This window comes from Penicillium cosmopolitanum (assembly GCF_028827165.1).
Source record: "Penicillium cosmopolitanum strain IBT 29677 chromosome Unknown utg000011l:1.0-3548175.0:1.0-3550911.0, whole genome shotgun sequence".
Taxonomy (NCBI): domain Eukaryota; kingdom Fungi; phylum Ascomycota; class Eurotiomycetes; order Eurotiales; family Aspergillaceae; genus Penicillium; species Penicillium cosmopolitanum.
In genome coordinates this window covers 534,991-557,550 of record NW_026622681.1, presented here as the reverse complement: position 1 = coordinate 557,550, position 22,560 = coordinate 534,991, and the positions used below count along the sequence as shown (strand labels likewise).

At 49.4% G+C, this 22,560-nt stretch overlaps 10 protein-coding genes across 10 annotated transcripts; 8 read left to right on the top strand and 2 right to left on the bottom strand.

Annotated features, from left to right (window-relative positions):
* Positions 1-273: 273 nt before the first annotated feature.
* Positions 274-1,425, top strand: N7509_011677 (Short-chain dehydrogenase/reductase SDR; the record flags this gene model as incomplete). The annotated part of the gene is made up of 3 exons (XM_056636314.1): positions 274-1,093; positions 1,174-1,237; positions 1,302-1,425. The coding sequence occupies 3 exons, from the start codon at positions 274-276 to the stop codon at positions 1,423-1,425; spliced, it is 1,008 nt and encodes a 335-aa protein (XP_056482344.1).
* Positions 1,426-1,780: 355 nt separating this feature from the next.
* Positions 1,781-2,678, bottom strand: N7509_011676 (zinc finger MYND domain-containing protein; the record flags this gene model as incomplete). The annotated part of the gene is made up of 2 exons (XM_056636313.1): positions 1,781-2,286; positions 2,345-2,678. The coding sequence occupies 2 exons, from the start codon at positions 2,676-2,678 to the stop codon at positions 1,781-1,783; spliced, it is 840 nt and encodes a 279-aa protein (XP_056482343.1).
* A 2,058-nt stretch (positions 2,679-4,736) lies between these two features.
* N7509_011675 (SGNH/GDSL hydrolase family protein) lies at positions 4,737-5,910 on the top strand (the record flags this gene model as incomplete). Its single annotated transcript, XM_056636312.1, has 4 exons — positions 4,737-5,066; positions 5,136-5,227; positions 5,281-5,807; positions 5,879-5,910. 4 exons carry the CDS (start codon positions 4,737-4,739, stop codon positions 5,908-5,910), a joined length of 981 nt encoding a protein of 326 aa, XP_056482342.1.
* Positions 5,911-6,415: 505 nt separating this feature from the next.
* Positions 6,416-7,255, top strand: N7509_011674 (SDR family NAD(P)-dependent oxidoreductase; the record flags this gene model as incomplete). Its single annotated transcript, XM_056636311.1, has 2 exons — positions 6,416-6,710; positions 6,768-7,255. The coding sequence occupies 2 exons, from the start codon at positions 6,416-6,418 to the stop codon at positions 7,253-7,255; spliced, it is 783 nt and encodes a 260-aa protein (XP_056482341.1).
* A 29-nt stretch (positions 7,256-7,284) lies between these two features.
* N7509_011673 (uncharacterized protein) lies at positions 7,285-8,755 on the bottom strand (the record flags this gene model as incomplete). Its single annotated transcript, XM_056636310.1, has 3 exons — positions 7,285-8,112; positions 8,163-8,437; positions 8,488-8,755. 3 exons carry the CDS (start codon positions 8,753-8,755, stop codon positions 7,285-7,287), a joined length of 1,371 nt encoding a protein of 456 aa, XP_056482340.1.
* Positions 8,756-12,229: 3,474 nt separating this feature from the next.
* On the top strand, positions 12,230-15,594 carry N7509_011672 (uncharacterized protein; the record flags this gene model as incomplete). Its single annotated transcript, XM_056636309.1, has 5 exons — positions 12,230-13,226; positions 13,283-13,755; positions 13,812-14,085; positions 14,610-15,504; positions 15,561-15,594. The coding sequence occupies 5 exons, from the start codon at positions 12,230-12,232 to the stop codon at positions 15,592-15,594; spliced, it is 2,673 nt and encodes an 890-aa protein (XP_056482339.1).
* Positions 15,595-15,709: 115 nt separating this feature from the next.
* N7509_011671 (ribonuclease Z) lies at positions 15,710-18,223 on the top strand (the record flags this gene model as incomplete). The annotated part of the gene is made up of 1 exon (XM_056636308.1): positions 15,710-18,223. One exon carries the CDS (start codon positions 15,710-15,712, stop codon positions 18,221-18,223), a length of 2,514 nt encoding a protein of 837 aa, XP_056482338.1.
* Positions 18,224-18,905: 682 nt separating this feature from the next.
* N7509_011670 (Haloacid dehalogenase type II) lies at positions 18,906-19,704 on the top strand (the record flags this gene model as incomplete). Its single annotated transcript, XM_056636307.1, has 2 exons — positions 18,906-19,438; positions 19,473-19,704. 2 exons carry the CDS (start codon positions 18,906-18,908, stop codon positions 19,702-19,704), a joined length of 765 nt encoding a protein of 254 aa, XP_056482337.1.
* A 1,074-nt stretch (positions 19,705-20,778) lies between these two features.
* On the top strand, positions 20,779-21,491 carry N7509_011669 (pantothenate transporter; the record flags this gene model as incomplete). Its single annotated transcript, XM_056636306.1, has 2 exons — positions 20,779-21,068; positions 21,251-21,491. 2 exons carry the CDS (start codon positions 20,779-20,781, stop codon positions 21,489-21,491), a joined length of 531 nt encoding a protein of 176 aa, XP_056482336.1.
* Positions 21,492-21,764: 273 nt separating this feature from the next.
* Positions 21,765-22,403, top strand: N7509_011668 (pantothenate transporter; the record flags this gene model as incomplete). Its single annotated transcript, XM_056636305.1, has 1 exon — positions 21,765-22,403. The coding sequence occupies one exon, from the start codon at positions 21,765-21,767 to the stop codon at positions 22,401-22,403; it is 639 nt and encodes a 212-aa protein (XP_056482335.1).
* Between the last annotated feature and the right edge of the window lie 157 nt (positions 22,404-22,560).

Below are 22,560 nucleotides of genomic sequence, written 5' to 3'. Positions count from 1 at the left end.
AGATTAGATGTACTTGACAATCCGGAATTAGAATTTGGGGCGGTTTTCCCCTGCTGAAAGAATCCGGAGCGGGCGTAATACCCCCGTTGAAGCCCACGCCTTAATTTCGAAAGGCTTACCTATCATAGCTTTGAAGGATGGATCAGGTCTTCGCACATATAAAAAGAAGGATATTGGCCTTGCTGAAGTATTTCTGACGCTTTTACAATTTTCTCGACGAAAATCTCCATTCCTCTTACGATTACTCTACTCCCATCCTAAGAGTCAACCGCAATGGCAGTCCTCTCTACAATAGAAGGTCTATCCTCGACCATGGCTTCTTGTATGTTCGTGAAGCTACCCATTCCTGAAGGGGACCTTTCGCAACAGACTATCATTGTGACCGGATCAAACCAAGGGCTGGGATTCGAGGCCAGTCGCCATTTTCTGCGCCTCGGTGTGCATCGACTGATCATGGCTGTCCGCAATATGAAGAAGGGAGAAGCTGCAAGATTGGAGCTATTGAAATTGACCGGTCGGGAGGCGAGCACGATTGAAGTCTGGGAGCTGGATATGGACAGCTATAGTTCAGTTAAGAACTTCGCCGCTCGGGCGGAAACACTCCCACGCCTCGATGCTCTTCTTGCCAACGCTGGTCTCGCTACCGAGACCTTTGAGATGGTAGAAGACAATGAGAGAACAATCACGGTCAATGTTGTCAGCACTTTCTTGCTTGTTATGCTGCTCATTCCGAAATTGCGGGAATCCGCGCAAAGATACTCGACAAACACTCGAATCAGCATAGTCAACTCGGCCCTCCATTATATCGCTCCGTTGAGTGAGATCGCAGGTGATAGCAAGGACATATTCTCTCACCTCAATGATGAGAAAACCGCGCAAATGAGTTTGCGGTATCCTTTATCGAAATTGCTGGTGCTTTTTGGAGTGAGAGCATTGGCCGAACGGCTGAGCAAGGAGGAGCCTTTGGTAATTTTGAACGCGCCAAATCCCAGCTGGTGCAAGTCGCAATTAATGCGAGAGAATGAAAGTTTCGGCGTACGAGTCGGGGAACGATTCATTGCCCGAAGCACTGAAATGGGCAGCCGCGCTTTAGGTACGTTGATGAGCGCTCTTTTGTCCTGAGACACGTCGTATTTCATCACATGGAAGCTAACTGTCATTTCCTCACTTCAGTTCATGGGATATTAGCAGGTCGCGAAAGCTCTGGGCAGTATATCGACAATTGTCAAATCAAACGGTACGTGCAAGTTCAGAGTTTCTGGCATCTACAAGGTTGCATAGCCATACTAATTATCCGATAGTCCATCGTGTATCGTCACGAACCAGAATGGCACAATTATCGAGAGAGCATTTTTCAACGAGCTTATTGGAAAGATAGAGAAAATTTCACCAGGGGCAACGGGCGCCCTTGGCCTGGATGAGTAGATTCCTTTTGCGTATTTTTCGGGTTCAAGATAAAGACATGTTTCGAAAACGAGCGAAAATCAATTAATAATCTTCATGAATGTTAATGTCAGGGTTGAAATGAATATCAAGTTCCCCTTCACGATGCAATAACATGAATGAGAGTGTTCCAGTTGATTCTACCCATGCATGCCATGTATTCTTCAAAGCCATTCGCATTTCTTCCGGGCTGCCCATTGCGAACATCGTATCACCACCAAGCTCCATATCAGGACCAAACAACGCAGGGAAGTAGTGCTTGTTCTGTCGATCAATAGATTCCGACAATGAGTCCATCTGTTTCCTCAGCGCATTTATTTTCGGTGTGAGGTCCCGGTCAACAAGGAGCTCGGGGCGTGCAAGAATAGCCGAGCTTCTGCAACTTCCCTTTTTTGAGCTCCTCAAATATCTCCTCGGGCGGCGGGCCGGCCTCGGCACAAAGATTGGCGCTCATCTTCTCGATTGAGTTCTGGGTGGCTCGTAGTTTGATCAAGTCCAGCACAAATTTGATTTTCAAGATCATCATGCAAGCGTGGAGAGACAATGAGCCGATGAGGGATTTTTCATTGACGAAATCGCAAGGCTCGAAAATGTCCGCATTTTTGATATTGAGGTAACGATCCGATGTGTCCCAGTCGTAGTCTCTCTCATTTGCTGTGGTAGCCCACCACTTGATGAAGTCATAACATTCTTGGTCCCTGTTGAGGCGTATAAACAACGCAGGTACAGTTTCGCGCACACCCATGTTATCTCCTGGGCATAATCTCAGTAATTCCATGCAGACCTCGAGCTCGGCTTCAAGTGCAGGTCGATAAAGTTTGTTTTGGAAAGCTTGGGCCAATTCTAAATGCATAGCATATCAGCAATCAAGGAATTCAATGGCATTGTAAAAGAGACTCACTGCTTAACGACATCATGTAGGGGCGCGTTTCACGCAATTTCCAGAAACGGCCAACATGGTTCTCGAAAGGGTTGTCATTTCTGAATTCGGGGTCGTCGATGAGAGCCTGCCTTTGCTTCTCAACATTTGCCCTTGCCTTTTTGATCTCATTACAGGTGGTCTTGTGAGCGGGTCTATCCTCGACCTGGTGTTCGCGAGTACAATACAAGAAGACTTTGCAAGCACTGCAACGATTGAGCTCTTCGGTTTTGTCGCACCCTGCCAAGGCACAGCCCTCGCCTGGCTTCGGTGCCGGATTATCGTAATCCTCAGGTGGAGGGAGTTCTTGATTCATTGTTGAAGTAGCAGAAAAAGGGATGGCTAGAGTACGAGTATTGGGTTCTTGATATTCGGTGTTGATAATGTGAATATTTGGTGGGTCCAACCACACTTTTCCTTACTCCGACCTCAAAATGATTATGTCATATTACTTCACCCCCTACCTCGTCAGTTGCAACACCTTTTCTTCCAATTGAAATTCCCAAAAAAAGCTGAATAAAATATAGTTAAAGAAAAGAAATTGTATATATTAAAAACTAGGGACCGTTGGGAGGGGAGGATAGAAATTCTGAGATGGTCATATTGTTGAATTCCTGACTGGATCAGGTGACTAGGGGAAATCAGGGCAAATGATTGGCGTAATCGACGTGTAGTTGCAATATCAAAAAGGTGCAGTTGTGATGCCACGACCCCTTATGTCAGCCATATTTGTGTTACATAATCACTTTGTGGGCGCAGAATCAAAGTGTGGAGAAGCAGAGATCTTTCAGATCTTTCAAGTTGGAAGTCAAGTGTCGAGCGAAGCAATAGAATCACTAATTGGACATTACGCCTGGGCAGTATAGAAATCACTGGTTGCACTAACCCGGGCTCGATCGACGATGGATTTTCTAGAGCTCGGTGTGGCCACAGAAAGAGATCGTGAAAATTCTTCAAGTTCCGATTGTACCTACCGGCAGTACCCTCCGTCTCGACTCTCTATGAGGCAGCGGGAGATTGTTGCCACCCTTGTTCAGGGTCTTCTTTAGCGTCTTGGTTTGCCTCTTTGTCGCATCCTAGCCTTGTGAAAGGAACTCGGCACAGGGTCCAAATCGCTTGGTCTAAGGATATCCCTGGGGCCTTGGGGATGCTAGTACAATGCTACCCTTGGGGATACCCACATATCCACATTCCTGCGAGCCTAAGCTTTACCCTGACAGTCCCACGCGCTGAACGGCAGATCGCCTCGATGTATGTAACATTCTCAGACATTTTAGCTGCAAATGTAGGCAGCGTATTTCTGGTGAGTCACCCGGTCAGGGTATGTACATGTACATCTGTATGCCCTTTTAGTGCTTATCGCCTAGTAGTGCATGTGCATGATCCAATAAATTTCGCAGTATCGTCGGTCGCGCTGATTTTCACCAGGGGTGATTTTGATTTGCCTCAGGCTAATGCTTGTTAGTCTAAGAGTAGTCGGCTCGAGCGCGAGGTCTCGGGCGAGGCCGAGGCGGCAAATATTTCCCCCCAAACTTTCGCTCCCTCACACCGCGGAGGACGGAGGACGGAGTATCACCGAGGACACCGAGGACCCTTGTCCTTTGGTAAAGTTGTAGCCTCGACCCGACCCCGTCGCAAAGGGAGAAAAATAGCCTCAGGGCTATGCAGTGCGGAGCGGTGCGGGTTAAAACCAGCAGCCTGCTAGAAAGCCTATCTAGAACAAGATTTGCAAATTGTGGTGCCTGGCCAGAAATTGCTTTTCTGGTTAGAGTTAGTTGCGAGTAGTGCTTGGGCTGTGCCAGGTAAGCCTTGCAGTTGCTCAAGTTGTTTGACCAGAGTCCCCGGAAGCAATCCTTTGAGGTCAGAGCCTCGTCAAAAAGAGCAGCATGTCCAACACTGCAGCTACACTGTAGTGAAAGGCTTTTCTGGGCAGATGCTTGGAAATCGAAATTGGGTTGGCCGACCGTACTAAACCAGGTTGAGGATAGTAAACGTCGCCACGGAAACTAGCGTAGTGCAAATGGGTGGAATCAACCAAGATATGCCCGCTCTCGTGATTTCTACGTCCTATCATACCATCCTTTTCCCCCACGCGGTAATTTTAGAAAGAGGCTTAGTTGGGTAAATCGATCCTTTTTCCTTTTTTTCGCATTGATCCGGGCGGTGTTTCACTCCTGAAAGGTCCAGCCTGATTTCCCGGTGGATCGTCGTACTCCGTACCTCGTACATGCTAACTACTCAAGGCAAGTTGATTCCCCAATCATATTTCTTCCTAGTCCTGCCGTTTGCTATCTGGTTTTAAGTTAAGATTGTCGTCTCTCCCCTTGATGCGATTCATCTCCTCACGCGACAATTTTCCTGCTTTTGCTTCGCCATGAGGCAACCGGCGCCCATCCACTGGGTCGCCCAGGTTTGTCTATTATGGCTGTCATTATTATCACCTTTCACTCTCGTCTGGGCTCTTGCGACTCCCGATCAATTGCTTGACACCAGAGCCAATGTTATATCGACCACCTCGACCACCTCGCAGGGCGACGATGGAAAGTTCCTCCTCCGGGTCCTACCCCTCGGCGCTTCCATCACTTTTGGATACAAATCCACAGATGGAAACGGCTACAGAGACTGGATTCGACGACAACTACGCTACGAAGGATGGCCCGTTGAAATGGTCGGAAGTCGACGAATGGGCACCATGCGCGACAATGTGAGTCCCCCCACGCCAGCCCCTCCCCCTGTCCGGCGGGGTAATGACTTGATACTGACTTCATTCCAGTTCAATGAAGGCCATATCGGATTTAGAATAGACCAACTGCTGCCAAAAGCGGAAGAGGACTTTGCCAAACAACCGAATCTCATCCTCATCAAGTATGTCGATCATTTCCTCCTGTTTACCTTGACACATTCTAACACCCGGCCAGTGCGGGCACAAACGATGCGCTTCAAAACCACCGCATCTACTCCGCCGGTACCCGGATGAATATTCTCATCGAAAAGCTTTTTGACAGCATCGAAGGAACAACCATTATTCTATCTACGCTACTTCCAAATGGGAAAAAGCCCGAACAAGTCGAAACCATCAACGAGCAACTCCGCAATCTCGTCGCTTATCGTCGCGCAAGGAACAACAGGATCGTTCTCGCCGACATGAGCCATTTTATCAAAGTCGACGAGCTCGTGGACAGAGTTCATCCGGATGATGCCGCTTACGAGAAGATGGCATCGGTGTGGTGGGCGGCTTTCCAAGTCGCGCAGCAGGAGGGCATGCTGCAGAACTTCAACTACACATCAACCAAATTCAACATGAAGAAACTCGACGACAACACAACCGACCCTCACCTCCCCGCTTATTCTGCCCCGGCTCAGCCTTCGGTGGCTAACCGGGACAATGGCCAGCCGCCATCCATCAGACTCAATGTCTGGATGTTGGTCATACAGGCTTTCACTGGTATGTCAAGATCCGCCTACCCAAGCGAATTGTGAACTACGAACTTCGAACAGCGATACTAATTCGTGCAGTTTATATTGGCTTTTCCGTATTGTACACATAAACACATCGATATACCCGCCACGATTTGAAATATTAGCGCAAAAATACTAGAAATGAATTTTCCACCCATACAAGAAGCAATTAGCCTACTGTAGACTTGACTGAACGAGCGTACTTATTCAAATAGCCTAATATAGCTGATGGATTGCATCAGAGCGCTTCGCGGAGATAGACTCGACGCGTCATATTCATCCCCCCAACAACAATAAACTACTAGTCTTATTTTAGTAGAGCGCCGTTTCGCAATTGGGCGATCAATAATTGGCTATCTCCTTGGCTGTGGGGCTGGATGCAGCTAAGGAACACCGTTTTCTGAATCGGGTAAGGATATTCGTATCATGATCTGTGAAGGATGAACACTGACAAAAGAAATGGAAAGAAGAGCAAAAATTGCGGTATAAAGAGGGCCAGAAATCCAGTCTTTCAAGATAAATTCAAGTTCATCAATTGCAGTTCTCTCTTCTCTATTTCTTTTCTCTCCATCCCTCCCTTTCTCGCTCCTCACAATGACGCCTGATACCCTCGACCTTCATGGCAAAGTTGCCATCATCACTGGTTCAGGGAAAGAGACCGGGATTGGTGCCCGTATTGCAACCACCCTCGCTCGAAATGGGGCTCTCGTGGTCATCAATCACGTCTCTGATGCTACTGCATCGCGAGCGGCCGGTGTGGTCAGGACAATCAGTGACCTGGGGGGCAAGGCGATTGTCGTCCAAGCAGATGTATCAACAGTGGAGGGCGCGAAGAGACTCATCGACGAGACTCGGGCTTCTTTGAACATCGATCACATTGATATTCTTGGTTGGTTGTCCCGTATCATTCTAAAGTACAAAGACTAATAGCTTGACTATCGTTCAGTCAACAATGCAGCCGGAGGTGCACCCCATGGAGCCTTCCAAGCGACTCGTGATTCTCTCGACGCCACCTTCTCCTCCACAGTTTATGCGCCAATTTTCCTCCTACAAGCTGCCGTCCCTCATATGCCACGTGGAGGGCGTGTGATCAACATCGGATCAATTGCGTCGAAGCTGGGAATGGCCCCAACTGCCATATACGCTGCTGCAAAGGCTGCCCAGGATTCCTTGACATACTCATTGGCCATGGAGCTCGGTCGTGGTCATGGAATTACTGTCAACACCGTGTCGCCTGGTCCGGTGGATACCGAAGTCTTGCCTAAAGAGGTTGCTGATAAAATTCACGGTATGCTGGTGCCAATGACGAGGGCGGAAGAGAGAGTGGGGACGACCGATGATATTGCCGATGCAGTACTGCTTCTTGTTTCTGAGAAAAGTAGGTGGATTACTGGGCAAGTCATCTCTGTTAGTGGCGGCATCACTGGTGGTTGAAGCGGTCCAGGATTTAGTCGCTCAGTCAATCAGTCAGTCATACCCGGCGAGTCCATATCATGAATGAGCCGTCTAACTTTATCTTTTGCAATAATTTCAATCCATATAAAACTCTGAACAGATTTCATCCCATTTTGGCCGTCAGGTAAATTAAATGATCTCATGCATGCGAATATTTCCCTGATAAGGAGGTCCCGCCCCGGCTCCCCAGGCTGGAGCATAGCAACTGTGACGAGAGCCCATAACTGCAGACGTTGAAGCGGAAAACTTTGATGGTTCACCTTCGTATATTCAACAAGTCGAATGAATTTATTCTGCAGGGTAGGCATTTCAACTGCACTGAATCCATAAATTGCTTTCAATCCGCAGAGAAGAATAAGCAGAGCAAGTCGCATGATCTCACGGAAATTTTCAAATCCGTCCGATGCCAGCTCATCTGGTCGAGGCATCGAGAGCAGCTCATGTGTGATTGGTGCAAGAAGTTGAAGTGGGCTCATATCATCTTCAACTTTCCAAAATCCCGGCTCGCTGTACCGATTATTGATGTACTCCGCCAGTACTCGTACTCTCCTAAGTATTGTGGCAAGAGAATCAAAATCACTAGAAACCCTTTCGAGGTCATCAAGAAGATGATCAAATTGTGTCTGGGGCCTGGTTTCCTTGACTAGTTCATCCAAATAGATCGAACAACTGGGTAAATTTGGTAGGGCATCCTTAGTCACTGACCCTAAGACATCAAACCAAGAAGCGAAAAGTTGGACTCTTTCGTCGAGACCAAGAAAACCTCCTCGGATTTTGATAATACGAGCCAATCCCTGAATGTGGTAAGTCCAACGATCCAAGGTACCAACGTATAGCTAAAAAGAAAGGGTCAGAAGAGTGGAGTCGATGAGTGCGATGAACATACATCATGACAGATCAATCCTAGGATGCAAGTGAGGATTCCCTCGCTAGTACGCTCTTGTGCATTCGACAATCTTTCAGTGACTTGTCTCACGCACTGGCCATAATAGGTCAAAGTCTCTTGGCAAGTTTCATAACGAAACGTATCCGGGTGTTGGATTTCTTCCAGAAACATGGCAGCATTGGCCTTGCAGAGGATAAAAGCACTCTTATCGCTCAGAGCCATTGAGAACCAAATCTTCCGAAAAGGTCGGTAATTGTATTCTGCCTCCGCATTCACTGTGACTCGAAGTTAGACATCGATCTGAAACAAGATAGGAGTCACGTACTGAAATGAATCAGTTCCAGGGCCCGGGGGTCTATCTCCACGGGAAGAGGATTTGAGCCGAGACTCGGACATGGATCCGGTGATACCAGTCGTGTCAATGAATGCGATGGTTGCCAGACAAAGGTCACTGCAGGGGTTTGCTTGCTTTTTCGTCGCGCCTTGCCAATATCGCGCATCACGCGCTTTCGAACGGTGCGCTGGATGTCTTTGTCGCGAAAGCGATCGGGATTCGAAGTGTTGACAAATATAAAGTCACCTACGTGAGCCATGTTTGCTGACAAGGCGACTACGGACAGTGGTTGAGGTCAAATGGAAGATGATTCATATTTTGCGCTAAGCCAAAAGAAGAACACATAATACGATAAGAAGTCTACGACAACTTGAATACTACGTGATACTAATGGGGGCCAAAAGAAGATGTTTTGTGAGGATGATTAGAATTATGTCGCTCACATAATTTTACTTAATAGTAAATTCAGCTGTCAATCTCAGTAAATGTTTGAAAGCTCAAGGAAAGGATTGAGGTAATCAATTTGTGATCGCGACTCCCCGTTCATGCCTGTCGGTGACAGTTTATCTGAGCGGTATAGAGTCGCGTCCTATGTGGAAGCTATTCGCAAACTTTAGTCGCCAGGAGCGAATCGAAGCGGTCACTACTATTAGAGCTAAATGGCAAGCTGATGAGCCTTATAAGATTCATTAACTTGAGTAGATACGATTGCTTCATACTTGCAATTTCATGTGTTCTTCGGCCGTTCAGTATATCATTCGACCAGATGCCCGGGTGCCACCGTCTTCAATATATCCTACCTATGTAAACTTGAACCAGCCTGATCGCCAACTATCTCAATTGCAGCTTCGCTATGTCAGAATGGAGTTGTTCATTTCCGGGAGAATCATCTAAGAGTCAGTTTAAACTTGTCTAATCAAACCTAGAATCAAATCCAACGGTTGGGTAAGTTCTCGCGTGACACATTCACGAATCTTCGCTGAGGGGACAACGTCATAATTCTAGACAACCCATCGAGGCCTCAATGGCCAGTAATCGAGATTCCTTCCACCGGACCTTCTCACCGAAAAAGATAGAAGTCCGGGAGTCAAGTCCAACGGAGACTGCCACGTGGAAGCCATGCCAAGGGGAGTGTCGAGTGCAGAATCATCAGGAAGTTCCAGAAGCAATGGAATTTGTCAATGGACGTTCGAGACTGAGTAGAAACGCCGGTTCACCATGTAAAAACTTTTCGTCCAGATATCGATTAAGCTCATGGGTGATCTAGATCCCGGGTCCCAGATCGATTTCCTGGGGAGGTCTCGTCACACCATCAGATCTGGACCGGGTTTCAAATCGGTCTAGAAGCCTGCAGTCGTCAGAGAACCAAAACTTCAAAGAGCTCCGACCACCCTGCTGGGAATTCGGTCAAGGGTCTTGGGGTTGCTGGCCAGGGCTGGGTGATCAGGGCCTGGCGGGGCGGGCAGGACGCGTCGTCAGACGACCAAAGGTGCAGAAGTCTCGACTTGGACTGTTGTCAGCGGGATGGGATGGTTTGGTAGGTATTTTTATCTAGGCGACATGAACGGGGTACATAGGGCGTGGTTCGCCGCGGTCCTGAAATCCGATTATTAACAAAGATCTCTGGATTGCTGGATTTTTTCTGTTCATTATTGAAGTCCGGGGCCCTGAGCAATCGGGATAATACATTATGAGTAAATAGTGTCCAAACTATAGACGGTAGACAGTGGGATAGTAGTGAATGTAGTGGAGGCAAAAACGTGTTGGAAACCCTATTGTGGATACCGAACCAGGAACCAAACCCAAACTGAGAACCGTATGGTCCCTAGGCCGAGATTCGGCATTGAGGATCGATGGCCAAGGAGAATGACCCGCAGTTAGCGAGATCAGGAAGGAGGAATTCCGATGCTAATGTACGGAGGACGGAGTACAGAGTGTTCACCGCGAAGGGCAACAAGCAACTCGATGATCGCCTGACTATTGGCGGCTCACAACGCCACACTCGGTGAGACGGTGGCGGGCTATTTTTAATTGAATTAGATCTACGAGTAGTGTGTATTGTACACCGTACTCCATTCCCAGGTTGTAGCAATGAGGCGCAGACAGTAAAACGCAGTAGGGGTGACGATTAAGCTCAGCCTCGGAATGGCTTTGCTTTGCTTTGTTTTGCTGTGGGAGTCTCGGAGTCTCAGCCCTAGGTGATCGTTGCTGAAAAGGGGGATTAAAGCCGGAGACCCAGTTTAATCAAGTTTAGGCTCTCGAACAAAGTTCTGCTCTCAGTCGATCCACTCTTTGGGCCGAGGGGCCGGCTATAACTTATACCGGAACACGAACTGCGCATTGGAATCGCCACTGTGAAGACGGATTTCCGAAGAGCAGAATTGGATCTGATGAGACATTCGGGGAGGCGAGGGTGGCATAGTACAGCGTTAGTAGGAACAACTATTTTATGGATGCGATGGGTCCAGAATTGAACTTGAACTTGAACTTGAAGCTCGTGGGACCTAGCCTAGCCCTATTGGGTAACTTGCCGATTAGTCATTCGTCTCATCTTATCCCGAGATCAAACCAGACCAGCCTGGGCAGACCAAACCGGACCAAACCACACTAGATTGTCATTCGAGAAAAAGCTTATTGTAGGTGAGAAGATTAGCAGCGGCCAACTTCCGGGGTTTTGCCGACAGCGAAACAGCGTTGGTTTGATCTCACACAGGAAACTCTTCCAGGAGTAGTGGTCACGAGGTGCTGGTGAGTATACCAGTAGGCGATATATGTTTCTATTTTTGGTGGTCGATTTAATAGTACTACTTAGTTACTGGTAGTATATTCATACTAGAATCGATATTTATTATTCTCATAGAATAAAGATCTCTAGACCCTCATTATCAGGGTCTGTTCAGGGAGAGTAGTACTGAAAGGAGGCACTCTACTCTGGACCGCGATGGCGGTTAGCGGCCCGCGCCAAGACCCTGGAGAGCCCAGTTGTTTCGGGAGCACCCACAATGCTAGTGCTAGTAGTATGGATACTGTGTACAAGTAGTGATGTACGGAGGATGTAATCTATGGATCCGAATACCCCCTGCTCAACGAAGAATGTCGTTGAAGGTGCAACCACTAAGAATTAGGGAGAAGCATTCCTGGGTAGCCAGGGGTGTGGCAGAGCAGGGAAACATCAGTATCAGTGTAGAGTCAGTACAGAGTATAGAGTATATGAGTACACTTATTGTTTACGATCACTAGATAGTTCACTAGATAGTTCACTACAATAGACTACAATGGGATGGGAGACTCTAATAATACCGTGCGGATTCAATACACAATACACAGTACAATACCGAAAACCATACCAAATTTGGCACAGCCCGATTACATCAGCGGAGACCCTATGCTGCCCTCCCATTGGCTGAACCAGCTGGCACCCTTCAGCAAAGTCCGGCTTAGTCGCTCCGGCGGGCCACGCAATCCTTTCTTGACTGAACCGCTCTCCCTCCTTTCTCAACTCTCAAGATCCACTGCTTGAACCGTTCTTTATTATTATCTCGGACCCCCATCTAGACCACTGTTCCGCTCTTTTCTCCCTCTCGTTTTTTCTTCTTCTTATCATTACCCATACCCATATTTATACCAACCCTATCCCCATTTCGCTGTCCAGGGGATAAGGGTCTCGATCTCGACACTACCACCACCATCACTGCCACACTCCATCACCTACCACCCATCACCACCACACATCATGGCTACTCTCGCAGAGCATCCCATGCAACCGACTATTAACGCCGCTTATGACCAAGATCTCGACTCCTTCATCAACTTCGATCAACTCGCCTACACATCTGCCGACCCCGCCCGCCCCAAGGTCGCCCTCGCCAGCCAACCTTCGGTCACTGGGACCGACTTCAGCACAAGCGACGCTCGCAGCGCCAGTTTCGCCTCCAGTGGTCAATCACCCATGGCCTTCCAGGCCCCTAGCCACCACTATGAAGAGCACCGTCAACAAACTGGGTTACCCCCTGGCGCCCTGGCCATGACCTACAACCAGCAGCAGCAGCATCAGCAGCAACAGGTGAACCACATGGGCTTCGGAAACGCCAACCCCGGCTATCCCATGAACAGCGAAATGTTCCCACCACAGATGAAGCGCGAGGACGCTCCCTTCGATTTCAACACAGCCCCTGCCCGTAACCCATCTGAGATGGAGATCGAGTCCGACGGCATGACCAACACCCCTTACTACTTCCCCAACAACGCAAACAAGAACCAATACATCGATCCCAACGCGCTCGGCGGCCATGAGCTGGCTCAGGCTGGTCCTTCCACTCAGGTCGGTCGCATGTACCCTGGTATGCATCAGCAGCAGGCTGCGATGGCCAAGGCGGCGGCTCAGCAACAGAAGCAACACGAGATGGTGCACCAGCAAGTACCCCAGCGCCGTGTGGAGGAGAGCCCTGGTGCCCCTCCCAACCGCGGTTCCCGCCAGCCGGATCCCGTTGTTGAGGAGCGCATTTCTCAACTTCTTCACCAGATGCGTCAAAATGCCATCGCCAACGGCGAGGCCTCACCGTCCCCGTCTTCCGGCATGCCTCACATGGCCAAGGCCAAGAAGGATGAGGCTGATATGGACGAGGATGAGCGCCTGCTCGCTAGTGAGGAGGGAAAGAAGCTGAGCAGCAAAGAGCGTCGCCAATTGCGGAACAAGGTGTCCGCTCGTGCATTCCGCTCTCGTCGCAAGGGTAAGACGATGCATATGATCCTTGACAAATTTGAAACATTTACTAATCTTGCACAGAGTACATCGGTCAGCTTGAGAGCGAAATTGCCTCCCGCACCACCGAGGCCCACGACCTTCGCATGCAGAACCGTGCTCTCTACGAGGAGAATGCTCGCCTGAACGACCTCGCCCGCATGCTCCTGGGTTCGCCCCATTTCTCCTCTTTCCTGAGCGACATGCCCGATGCCGTTGCCCCCCAGGCCCAGGCTCAGCAGGCACAGGCCCCCCGTGCCCAGCAGCCCCAGCAGGCTCCTGTGCCCAAGGAGGCCGCCGCTCCTCGTCCTCAGGAGTTCCAGATGCAGCAGAACCCCCAGACCAACATGATGATGGTTCCCCAACAGGGTATGGATGCCTCCATGGCGATGAACAACGGTGGCTGGAACTCCGGTATCGACATGAACTTCGGCAACGCTTCCGTCTTCGCCGTCCTCGAGGTTCCCGAGGGCCCTGCTCTCGATGCTGAGGCTTTGTCTGGCAAGTCTTCCTCCCCGGTCGACCTTTCCGAGGGATCCTCCAAGAACGAGGCCCCTGCTCTGGTCCGCCCCAGCAGTCGACTGAGAAGTCTGACATCGGTGTTGCCAACCCCGATGTGGAGATTGACGAGTCCGACCCTGCCTTTGCTCTCTTCCTTGATTCCCCTCCTGCTGCTATTTCTTCCGATGTCCCTGCCTTCGACGGTGTTCAATCCGAGAAGGCTTCTCAATTTGAGCTGGTGGTGGACTCAAGCGAAGTTAGTGCCTCGCCAAGAGTCGATTCAACTCCCTCTGCAACAACATGGAAGCCGCTTTCCAACGAGTGTCTTCCGTCACTTCTCATCTTCAGTGATTCCCCTCTCTAGCATTTTTCTTTGTATATCTGTCTTTTGTCCTGGCATCATATGTTTGACTATACAATGTCTGTCATATTTCTATTTTTAGCTACATTCTGCAAGTGGTCGGTCTCTTTTGTCAGATGTCCCTCGGGAGTTTCACGGCGCTCGTTAATTTTATGTATCTCCTGGTTGGGTTTCTGGGTGGAAATTTAGTAGCGATTACTCGGCGTCGAGGATCAGCGATACTCAAAATTGATTCATTACGATTATATTTCTGTTTTAAATTACTGTAATTAAATGCATACTAGTAGTAATTGAATCAAATTCCTGTCAAGTACCTACTCGTGACTCATGTAGTACCTACGTAGGTAAGTTCGGATGATCGCTGGGCTCGACCTCCTCCGCCTCCGCCCGCAAAAAAAAAGTTGCCGTCCAACTTTCAACCTGCCTACACCACTTCTTCGTCCCTCCACAACCTCCCTCCAACACTGATGCCGTCTCTCCTCTTTCGCTCCCACTGAATCCACCTCACAGCCAAATTGGCTTCTCTACAGACCCGCGGTACTCTCTTTACCGCAGCTTCTGGCGCACTCTCGCGTGCTTTTCCTCGACCGGCCATCACAACCTCCGTCCGCGTTGCCGCATTTCAAACCACGACATACACCAAAGTCCGAAGTAGTCGAGGATCGGTATCCAAAGCAACAAAGCAGAAACTCGCTGCTCGGACTTCTCGTTTCAAGCCTTTCCAACGAAAAGAACCTCCCAGCCTCTGCGAACAGCGACAACATAAGTTTCGAGGGCTGGACCAGAGAAACAATCGGGACAAACGACACATCGATCCTAGCACGCCTATCGTCTCCACTAGTCGAGGTGGGAAACGGGAATACCTCCTCTGCGAACCCTCCCTCCTCAAATTAAAAGAGCTCCCCGAGCCCTCCAGCCCAGCCCAGCCAATGAAGTTCTACTGGCAGGCCTTGACGACCCCAACGGCCGACACCCCCGGTACGTTCCTCAATCTACACTTCCCCGAGAAGAGATACATCTTCGGTCAGGTATCAGAGGGAACTCAGCGAGCATGTGTCCAACGGGGAACCAAGCTCAGTAGCCACTTGAATCATCTTTTTTTGACAGGTCGCACGGAATGGGCAAACAATGGCGGTCTGATTGGTGTCATCTTGACTGTCGCGGATGCAAGCGCGGCGACCTACGGCTCCCTGGAGCTTGCTACGCGCGAAAAGCAGCAGCGCGCGGCCGAGCGCAAAGCTACGGAGGTACCAGGGAAGAAATCCGGGGCTGCAGAACCGCGCGATCCCACGGGCCAGTTCGATGCAGCCGTTGACAAAACTCATCTGAATATCCACGGAGCGACCAACCTAATGCATACTATGGCCACGGCTCGACGCTTCGTCTTCCGGAAGGGTCTGCCCGTGTACATGAACGAGTATAGCGCCAAGGATATTGAGAAGCGACTCCCTGTCGGTGCAGAGGACCCGTTCCAGGAGCCCACCTGGAACGATGAGAATATCAAGGTCTGGATTCTCCCCATCAACTCAGACAACTCAAAGCCTCCTCCTTCTTCTTTCTCTCAGAGCCCGCGGAAGCGCAGCCTGGACGAGTTCCAAGAGACTGTCGACATGGAGACGCAGCAAAAACAGGATAACCTACTGAGACAATCGGTTGTCCATGATATGTTCAATTCGACCTGGAAGATGGATTCTTTGGTGGAGACTCCTCTCGCGCAAGTGAAAATGCCTGCAACATTGTTCGTGCGGAACCCAGAAACCAAGGACTTGGAGCAGTACAAGGGACCCATCCCCGGCGACAACAAGCCCCTTCCCAATATCAACGTGCTCGTTCGGAAGCCCTGGCCCGGTGCTACTGTGGAAACTTTACCGCCTACCACCCCCTCCAAAGAGGCCCTGTGCTATATTGTCCGCAACCACGACGTCCGAGGCAAATTCGACGTGCAGAAGGCTAGGGCCTGCAAGGTGCCTGCCGGCCCTGCGTACGCCAAACTTGCAGGTGGCGAGACTGTCATGTCGGAGGACGGCAAGACCATCACTCCAGACATGGTTCTCGGCGCTCCGAGATTAGGCCAAGGAGTTGCTATTATGGAGGTTCCGTCTGCGGATTACCTCGACGACGTGGTCAATCGTCGAGAATGGAAGTCCGCCACCGTCATGGCTGAGCTGAAGGTCTTCTTCTGGATCCTTGGACCTGGTGTTGGCGAGGACCCTAAATTCCGAGACTTCGTTGCCCGCATGTCCCAGAGTAAACATCTTGTCTCTGGCACAGACTACTGCCCGAACTACCTGGCGCTGGAAAGCGCCGCCGAATCTGCCATTCGCTTGAACTGCCTCAACGGCGATAGCTACTCAATTCCCGACCACGACAATGAAACACTTCCCCAGCGTGGAATTGCAGGCAGCGCTTTGCCGGGATCCATCGATTTGAAGAATCTTCCCTTCGAGCCGGTTAAGCCTGGTCTGATTATCGATATGGAACCTACCTTCAAACTGAATACTTCGGAGATCGTGAAGCCTGTCAACACGGCCATGGCCGTACGCGTTCCTCGTGCAGTTTCACAGCGTTTGGATGTCATCAAGAAACGTGTTGCGAAGCCCGAGTTCAAGAAGCAGTATGCTGCCTTCCGCGAAACTCTACCTGGTGCTGACGCCGAGATCATTGCTCTGGGCACAGGCTCCTCCGCGCCGTCCAAGTATCGCAATGTCTCGGCCACTTTGGTCCACCACCCGGGATACGGTTACTATCTCCTTGATTGTGGTGAGAGCACTCTAGGTCAACTGAAGCGTGTTTTCGGACCCGAGAAGCTGCGTGAGGTTTTCCAGAACCTTCGCATGATCTGGATCAGCCATCTGCACGCCGACCACCACCTGGGCACTGTCTCTGTCATTCGCGCTTGGTACCACGAGGTCTACGGCAAAGACGCCAAGCCTGAAGCTCACCCCGAAACAGACCTAGCAAAGATCCTCCAGGAGAAGCGCTTGTGCGTCGTCTCAGACGAAATGATGATCACCTGGCTGGAAGAGTATGCGACAGTCGAGAACTTCGGTTTTGGCAAGGTGCTGCCCGTCTCCGCACACCCTGAAGCATCCGGCCAAACCATTGTCACTAGATTCAGCTACCGCACCAAACAAGACGGTGGTCCTCCCTTCGGAGCACGCAACGCCAACAAGATCCGCCTCGGTTTCCTCGGTGACTCCGGTCCTCTCACATCGCTTTTCAAATCCGCCACCGGTCTCAGCGACCTACTCACAACCCGAGTCAAACATTGCCGCGGTGCTCTAGCCGCGTCCTTCGTTTTCCCGGATGGATTCAAAGTCTCCTACTCCGGCGACTGCCGGCCCTCGGATAAATTCGCCTCCATCGGTGCTGGCTCAACAGTCCTAATCCACGAAGCAACCTTCTCAAATGACATGGCTGGCTCAGCCCTTGCAAAGCGCCACTCAACCGCAGCCGAAGCCCTAGAAGTCGGGAAGCGAATGAACGCCCGCTCAGTACTCCTCACCCACTTTAGCCAGCGCTACCAAAAGATCGCCCAGATCAATGAAACCCCCAAAGCAAAGGGATCAATTCAGTTCTCGCCCTCCCGCTCAGGCGCTGAACCCCAACTCGCTGAAGCTGATCGCGGCGGCGCTGCCCCTGATATCCCACTCGACGACGATGCCGAGGCCGAACAGCCACCCTCCCGACAATCTGCCTACGAACTCCTAGACGATATCGCCTTCCCCGAGCCCGGTAAACCAGGTCTCTCAGTCAAGGGCTCCCGGATCCCAGGTCAAAATGCCCCTGTCGCCGCGGCAATGGATTACATGCGTGTCAAGGTGGGCGATCTAATCTACGCCCAGGCATATGCGCCCGCGCTGGAGAAGATGATCGATGTCATCGAGCGTGGTACGGCTGCTGAGGCTGAACTTCAGAAGAAGAAGCGCCAGTTTGAGGAGGAGACGAAGAAGGCTAAGAAGAATAAGAAACATTCTAAGGAGCGTGCTGCTGAGGCTGCGGCTGTTGCTGCGGCCCTTGCGGCTAGCATTGCTGCTGAGGAGGATGACAGTAAGAGGTCTGTTTGGAGTGCTAGTGAAAGTGAGGATGGGTGGGAGACTAGTGATGTTGAGGAGGAGATGTGAATAATTGGCCTGGGCTGAGCTGAGTCCCGTTTTGTGTGCCAGTGGCTTGAATGCATACATGATACCCTGTCGGTTGGGATGGTTGTATTGTTATTTTTCTAGAATTGTATAATCTCATATCTTCTCTTTGTTCAAGTTGGGCTAGTAACTTGAAACCCCAGGGCTATGCCACGGCGATAATTAAGCCCTCAGAGGCAGTACAAACTTGGAAGGCTACCTGGGCATGCATTAGAAAACCTCCATGAAACGCTCCCAGTCATATCTAGTAGAAACCTCAGGCTGGAAGTGACCCCAACTATGGCGCTCCATACCCCAACGCAGGCCCGCAAATGGGAATTGATCTCATCGTTTCGGCCCGTTGACCAGTAATACAATTCCGACGCTACGACGTTCGAGGGCGTCATTGAAACGCCTAACTCGAAATCACATGCAATGCTTATTATTAAACCCGAGGCTGATGAAATGGCGAGAGCTTGGTGGCTTCAACATTTAAATCAGCCTCATCCCATCGCGATAGTATCTTGTCAAAATTTACACCAGATCCTGAAGGTAAATCCTTTGGAGCTCTAATTTGACGCCACAGGTTACTATCACTGGCTGACAAGTGATTATAATACTTAAGCTCAATTCTACATTTTGCAAAAGGCTTTATTCTGTGATAACTTAAAGAAATTTCAAGAAGATGTCACAGAATGGTCACCCTGCAATTCTATTCTTCGATGTCTTGGGGACAATTGTGGAATGGAGATTTTGCATCGCCAAGCAACTGAATGCCGCAGCTCAAGAGATCCTTCAGGATCAAACTCGATCTCTAAGTGCAGATGTGCGAAAACGCGTCTCTGACATGTCTACTTCAAGTTGGAGGGAGATTTCCGAGGAGTGGCATCACGCATATATGAACTTCGGAGACAATTACGATACATCTCAGCCCTTTGTCTCAGTAGATGAACACAACCGTCTATCCTTGGAAAATATTCTTACGAAACGGCGTCTCCGGGATTTATTCAATGACGACGATCTCCAAAATTTAACACTCGCTTGGCATCGACTTGACTCATACTCTGACAGTGTCCCCGGCCTTGCGCTGCTGAACACTAAATTCCCGACGTCTACATTATCAAACGGCAATGTGAAGTTACTTGAGGATCTACAGAAACACAATTCCTTGCCCTTCAAGCATCTTACCAGTGCCGAGCATTTTGGCGCTTACAAGCCGTCCCCCCGAGGCTTATAATGGTGCTGCTCGCAGATTTGGGGTTGAGAATTCGCAATGCTGTCTTGTTGCGGCCCATCTTGAGGACTTGCAGGCTGCTAAGAAATGTGGGTTTCAGACGATTTATCTGGAGAGAGAGTTGGAAGAGGCTTGGGATAGTGAAGGCGTTGCACGGGCTAGAGAAGATGAGGTTGTTGATCATTGGATCGGAGTTGGAGGGTTAGGTCTTATTGAAGTTGCGAAATACTTCGATATCTCGGAGGAATAGAGGTAGGAGATTATACAGACCGGCGTATCAGATCTAGACGATGTGATCGATATTTCAGCCACCGTCAATGAGATCAAGAGAAATGTAGGGGAAATTTTTACTTTATTCGTTCTGTACCAGGCATATAATTAACATTGCTCGACAGAATACAAATAACATGGATGAGCTTACCGAAAAGGACTTACGAACTGCTAGCGTTCATGTTCGGAGACAGGTAGATAGTTACCCCTTTCCTATTCTCTGAAATTGAAAAGTACACTATGTCAGTGGTCAAACCAAGCAGCTTTAATCTGACCCTAGTGCATCAGAAACTCAATAATTATGGCACCCAAAAAGCTGCAGACTCGTAGTGAGAACATAACTCGCTTGAACTGGTCTGATTTAGATATGAAGCCTGGACATAGTAGGCGGGTTTTTAGGCAGATGTAAACGCAGACATCCATGGATGGAAACGCCCTTTGTTTCGTTAGTATATATAGAACTATATTTGATCTCTATTCCCCTCCCTAAAGTCAGAGATCAGTAGCAACTTAAGACTTTGAAACGTTCATTCTGATAAATCTACATCGAAATATTAGTTAGTGAGTACTTCTCCAGCGAATAGAATCTGAACCATAGGTCTGATAAATAATTATGATTAGACCATTACAAATGAATTTTTGGTAGTGACAGAGATTTCGCAAAATCCTCTTCACATGGATGGATCAGGATGACATGACTTATACAAGTTGATCCCAACCCCGCTCGTGGTAATTTTCTCCTTCTATCACACCATCATGTGAATATTAGTTCGCCGTTTGATTCACCATCTTACTGATAGATCTCGCAACCGAGGGCACATTTATCTCTTTTCTTGTCGGTCGCATACCTTTGACTTTGACCCTCACTTTTTCGCTGCCAGGATCAACTGACTTGGAACGCCTGATCGACCGGCGGGGTACAGCGTATCGCAATAACTTTCTCGTACAACTCCATGTCAACATCGAAATCACTCATCGGGAGCCATCAATTTAAGAAACTTGGCCCCCGCAGCCTTTCTTTCTTTCGGGCGTTTCTTCGAAAATGCTGTGCAAAATGACCTCGATACTAACGAAGCTCGCGATCTGGCTCTGGGGACCAGATAGTAAGGATCGAGCTTTGCTAGCAAAACTCGATGTCACCCTACTTCCCTACTTCTCTTTGATATGGTTTCTATTCGGCGTCACAAGGGCCAGCTATTCTTCAGCCTATATCAGCGGTATGAAAGAGGCACTCGGTTTCCAGGGAAAGGAATACAACTACATGAGCACCGCGTATTTGGTGGTCTATGCCGTTTGCCAAATGCCAGGAACCAGTCTTTTGACTATCGTGCGGCCAAAATACGTGTTTGTAACAGCTAACTTGACCTGGGCGGTCTTAACGTTAATCACCTACAAGATGACCAAAGCCTGGCAAGTTATCCTGCTAAACGCGATCGAAGGAGGATTCTCTGCGATCGCATAGAAAGAATTCCCCGGAAATGCATGTGTGGAGTGTCAGAGGATAGCAGGAGCTGACATTCTGACAGTGTGGGTGCCCATTTCATTCTCGGTTCCTGGTATAAGAGATCTGAGCTCGGTATAAGGGCTGCAGTATTCTGCGTCTTTGGTCATATAGGGACGATGGCTGGTGGCTGGATCCAAGCTGGATTGCTAGCATCATTGGCAGACAAGGGTGGTCTTCCTGCCTGGAAATGGATATTCATTATTGTTTCTGTGATGACTATCCCCGTTGCATTATTCGGTACGCTCTCAACCCCGTTCGTCTAAATATGGAAGTACTTAGCAATTCCACAGGCTGGATATTCATTCCGGATCTGCCTTCCCACCGCGCAGCGTGGTTCTTGAATAGCGAACTGAAAGAACATGCAATCATGCGACTAGGTGCGCCCCGAAAGCAGTCTTGGGATTTGACTGTATTCAGGAGAGTGCTCTTGAGTTGGCAATTCTGGCTACTGCCCTTCATTTTTATGTGTAAGTATCTAAGATGGAGCTTGGACATTCAGCGCTAATATTAGCTTAGTGTACTCTCTTTGCGTGCAAATGCTGCAGAACAATGTGATGGCATACTGGATGGCCTCACGGGGATACACCACTATCCAGCAGAACAACTATCCTACTGGCATCTATGCAACTGCTATTGCTGGTACAATCTTCTATGCAATAATATCAGACAAATTGCAATCTCGCTGGGAGGTCTCCATTGCAATTGGGTTGACCTTCATCATCGGGTCGGCGATTCTCGTGTCTAGTCCTTCGACAGATGCCGGATACTTCGTGGCATTTTACCTGCTCGGAACCACTTTCGCGCCTCAAGCGGTTTGGTATTCTTGGATGGCTGATGTCACCAGCTCAGACGTACAATTGCGAGCTATAACCACTGGCTTCATGAACTCGTTCGACTTCGCTTTTGTAACTTGGTGGCCGCTAGTATTCTACGCTGCTACCGATGCCCCTAATTTTCACAGAGGTTATATTGCAAGCTTGGTGACGGGGACATTGACCCTGCCATTTATAGGCTTGATTGCCTATCTCGAGAAAAGAGATCGAGCACGAGGCGTGATTGGAAGAGTTGCGTTCGAGAGCCCGGCCAGTGACGACGATCGTGATGGGCGCGATGACGATTCAGGCAAACTTGTGGACACACCAGTTAATGTACGGTCGTCCGAGGTCAGTGTGTAGTTTCTTCGAAGTATGAGTAGAAGACAAAGACCCTTTTTCCATGAACTTAAAATGAAAACTAGAATTTTCATTAGGTGTATCAGACCGCTATGCAAAGCAAATATCTATCAGTGCCTATGTACTTCCCTAGCCCTCGGGCTTTTCTATTCCATGTGTA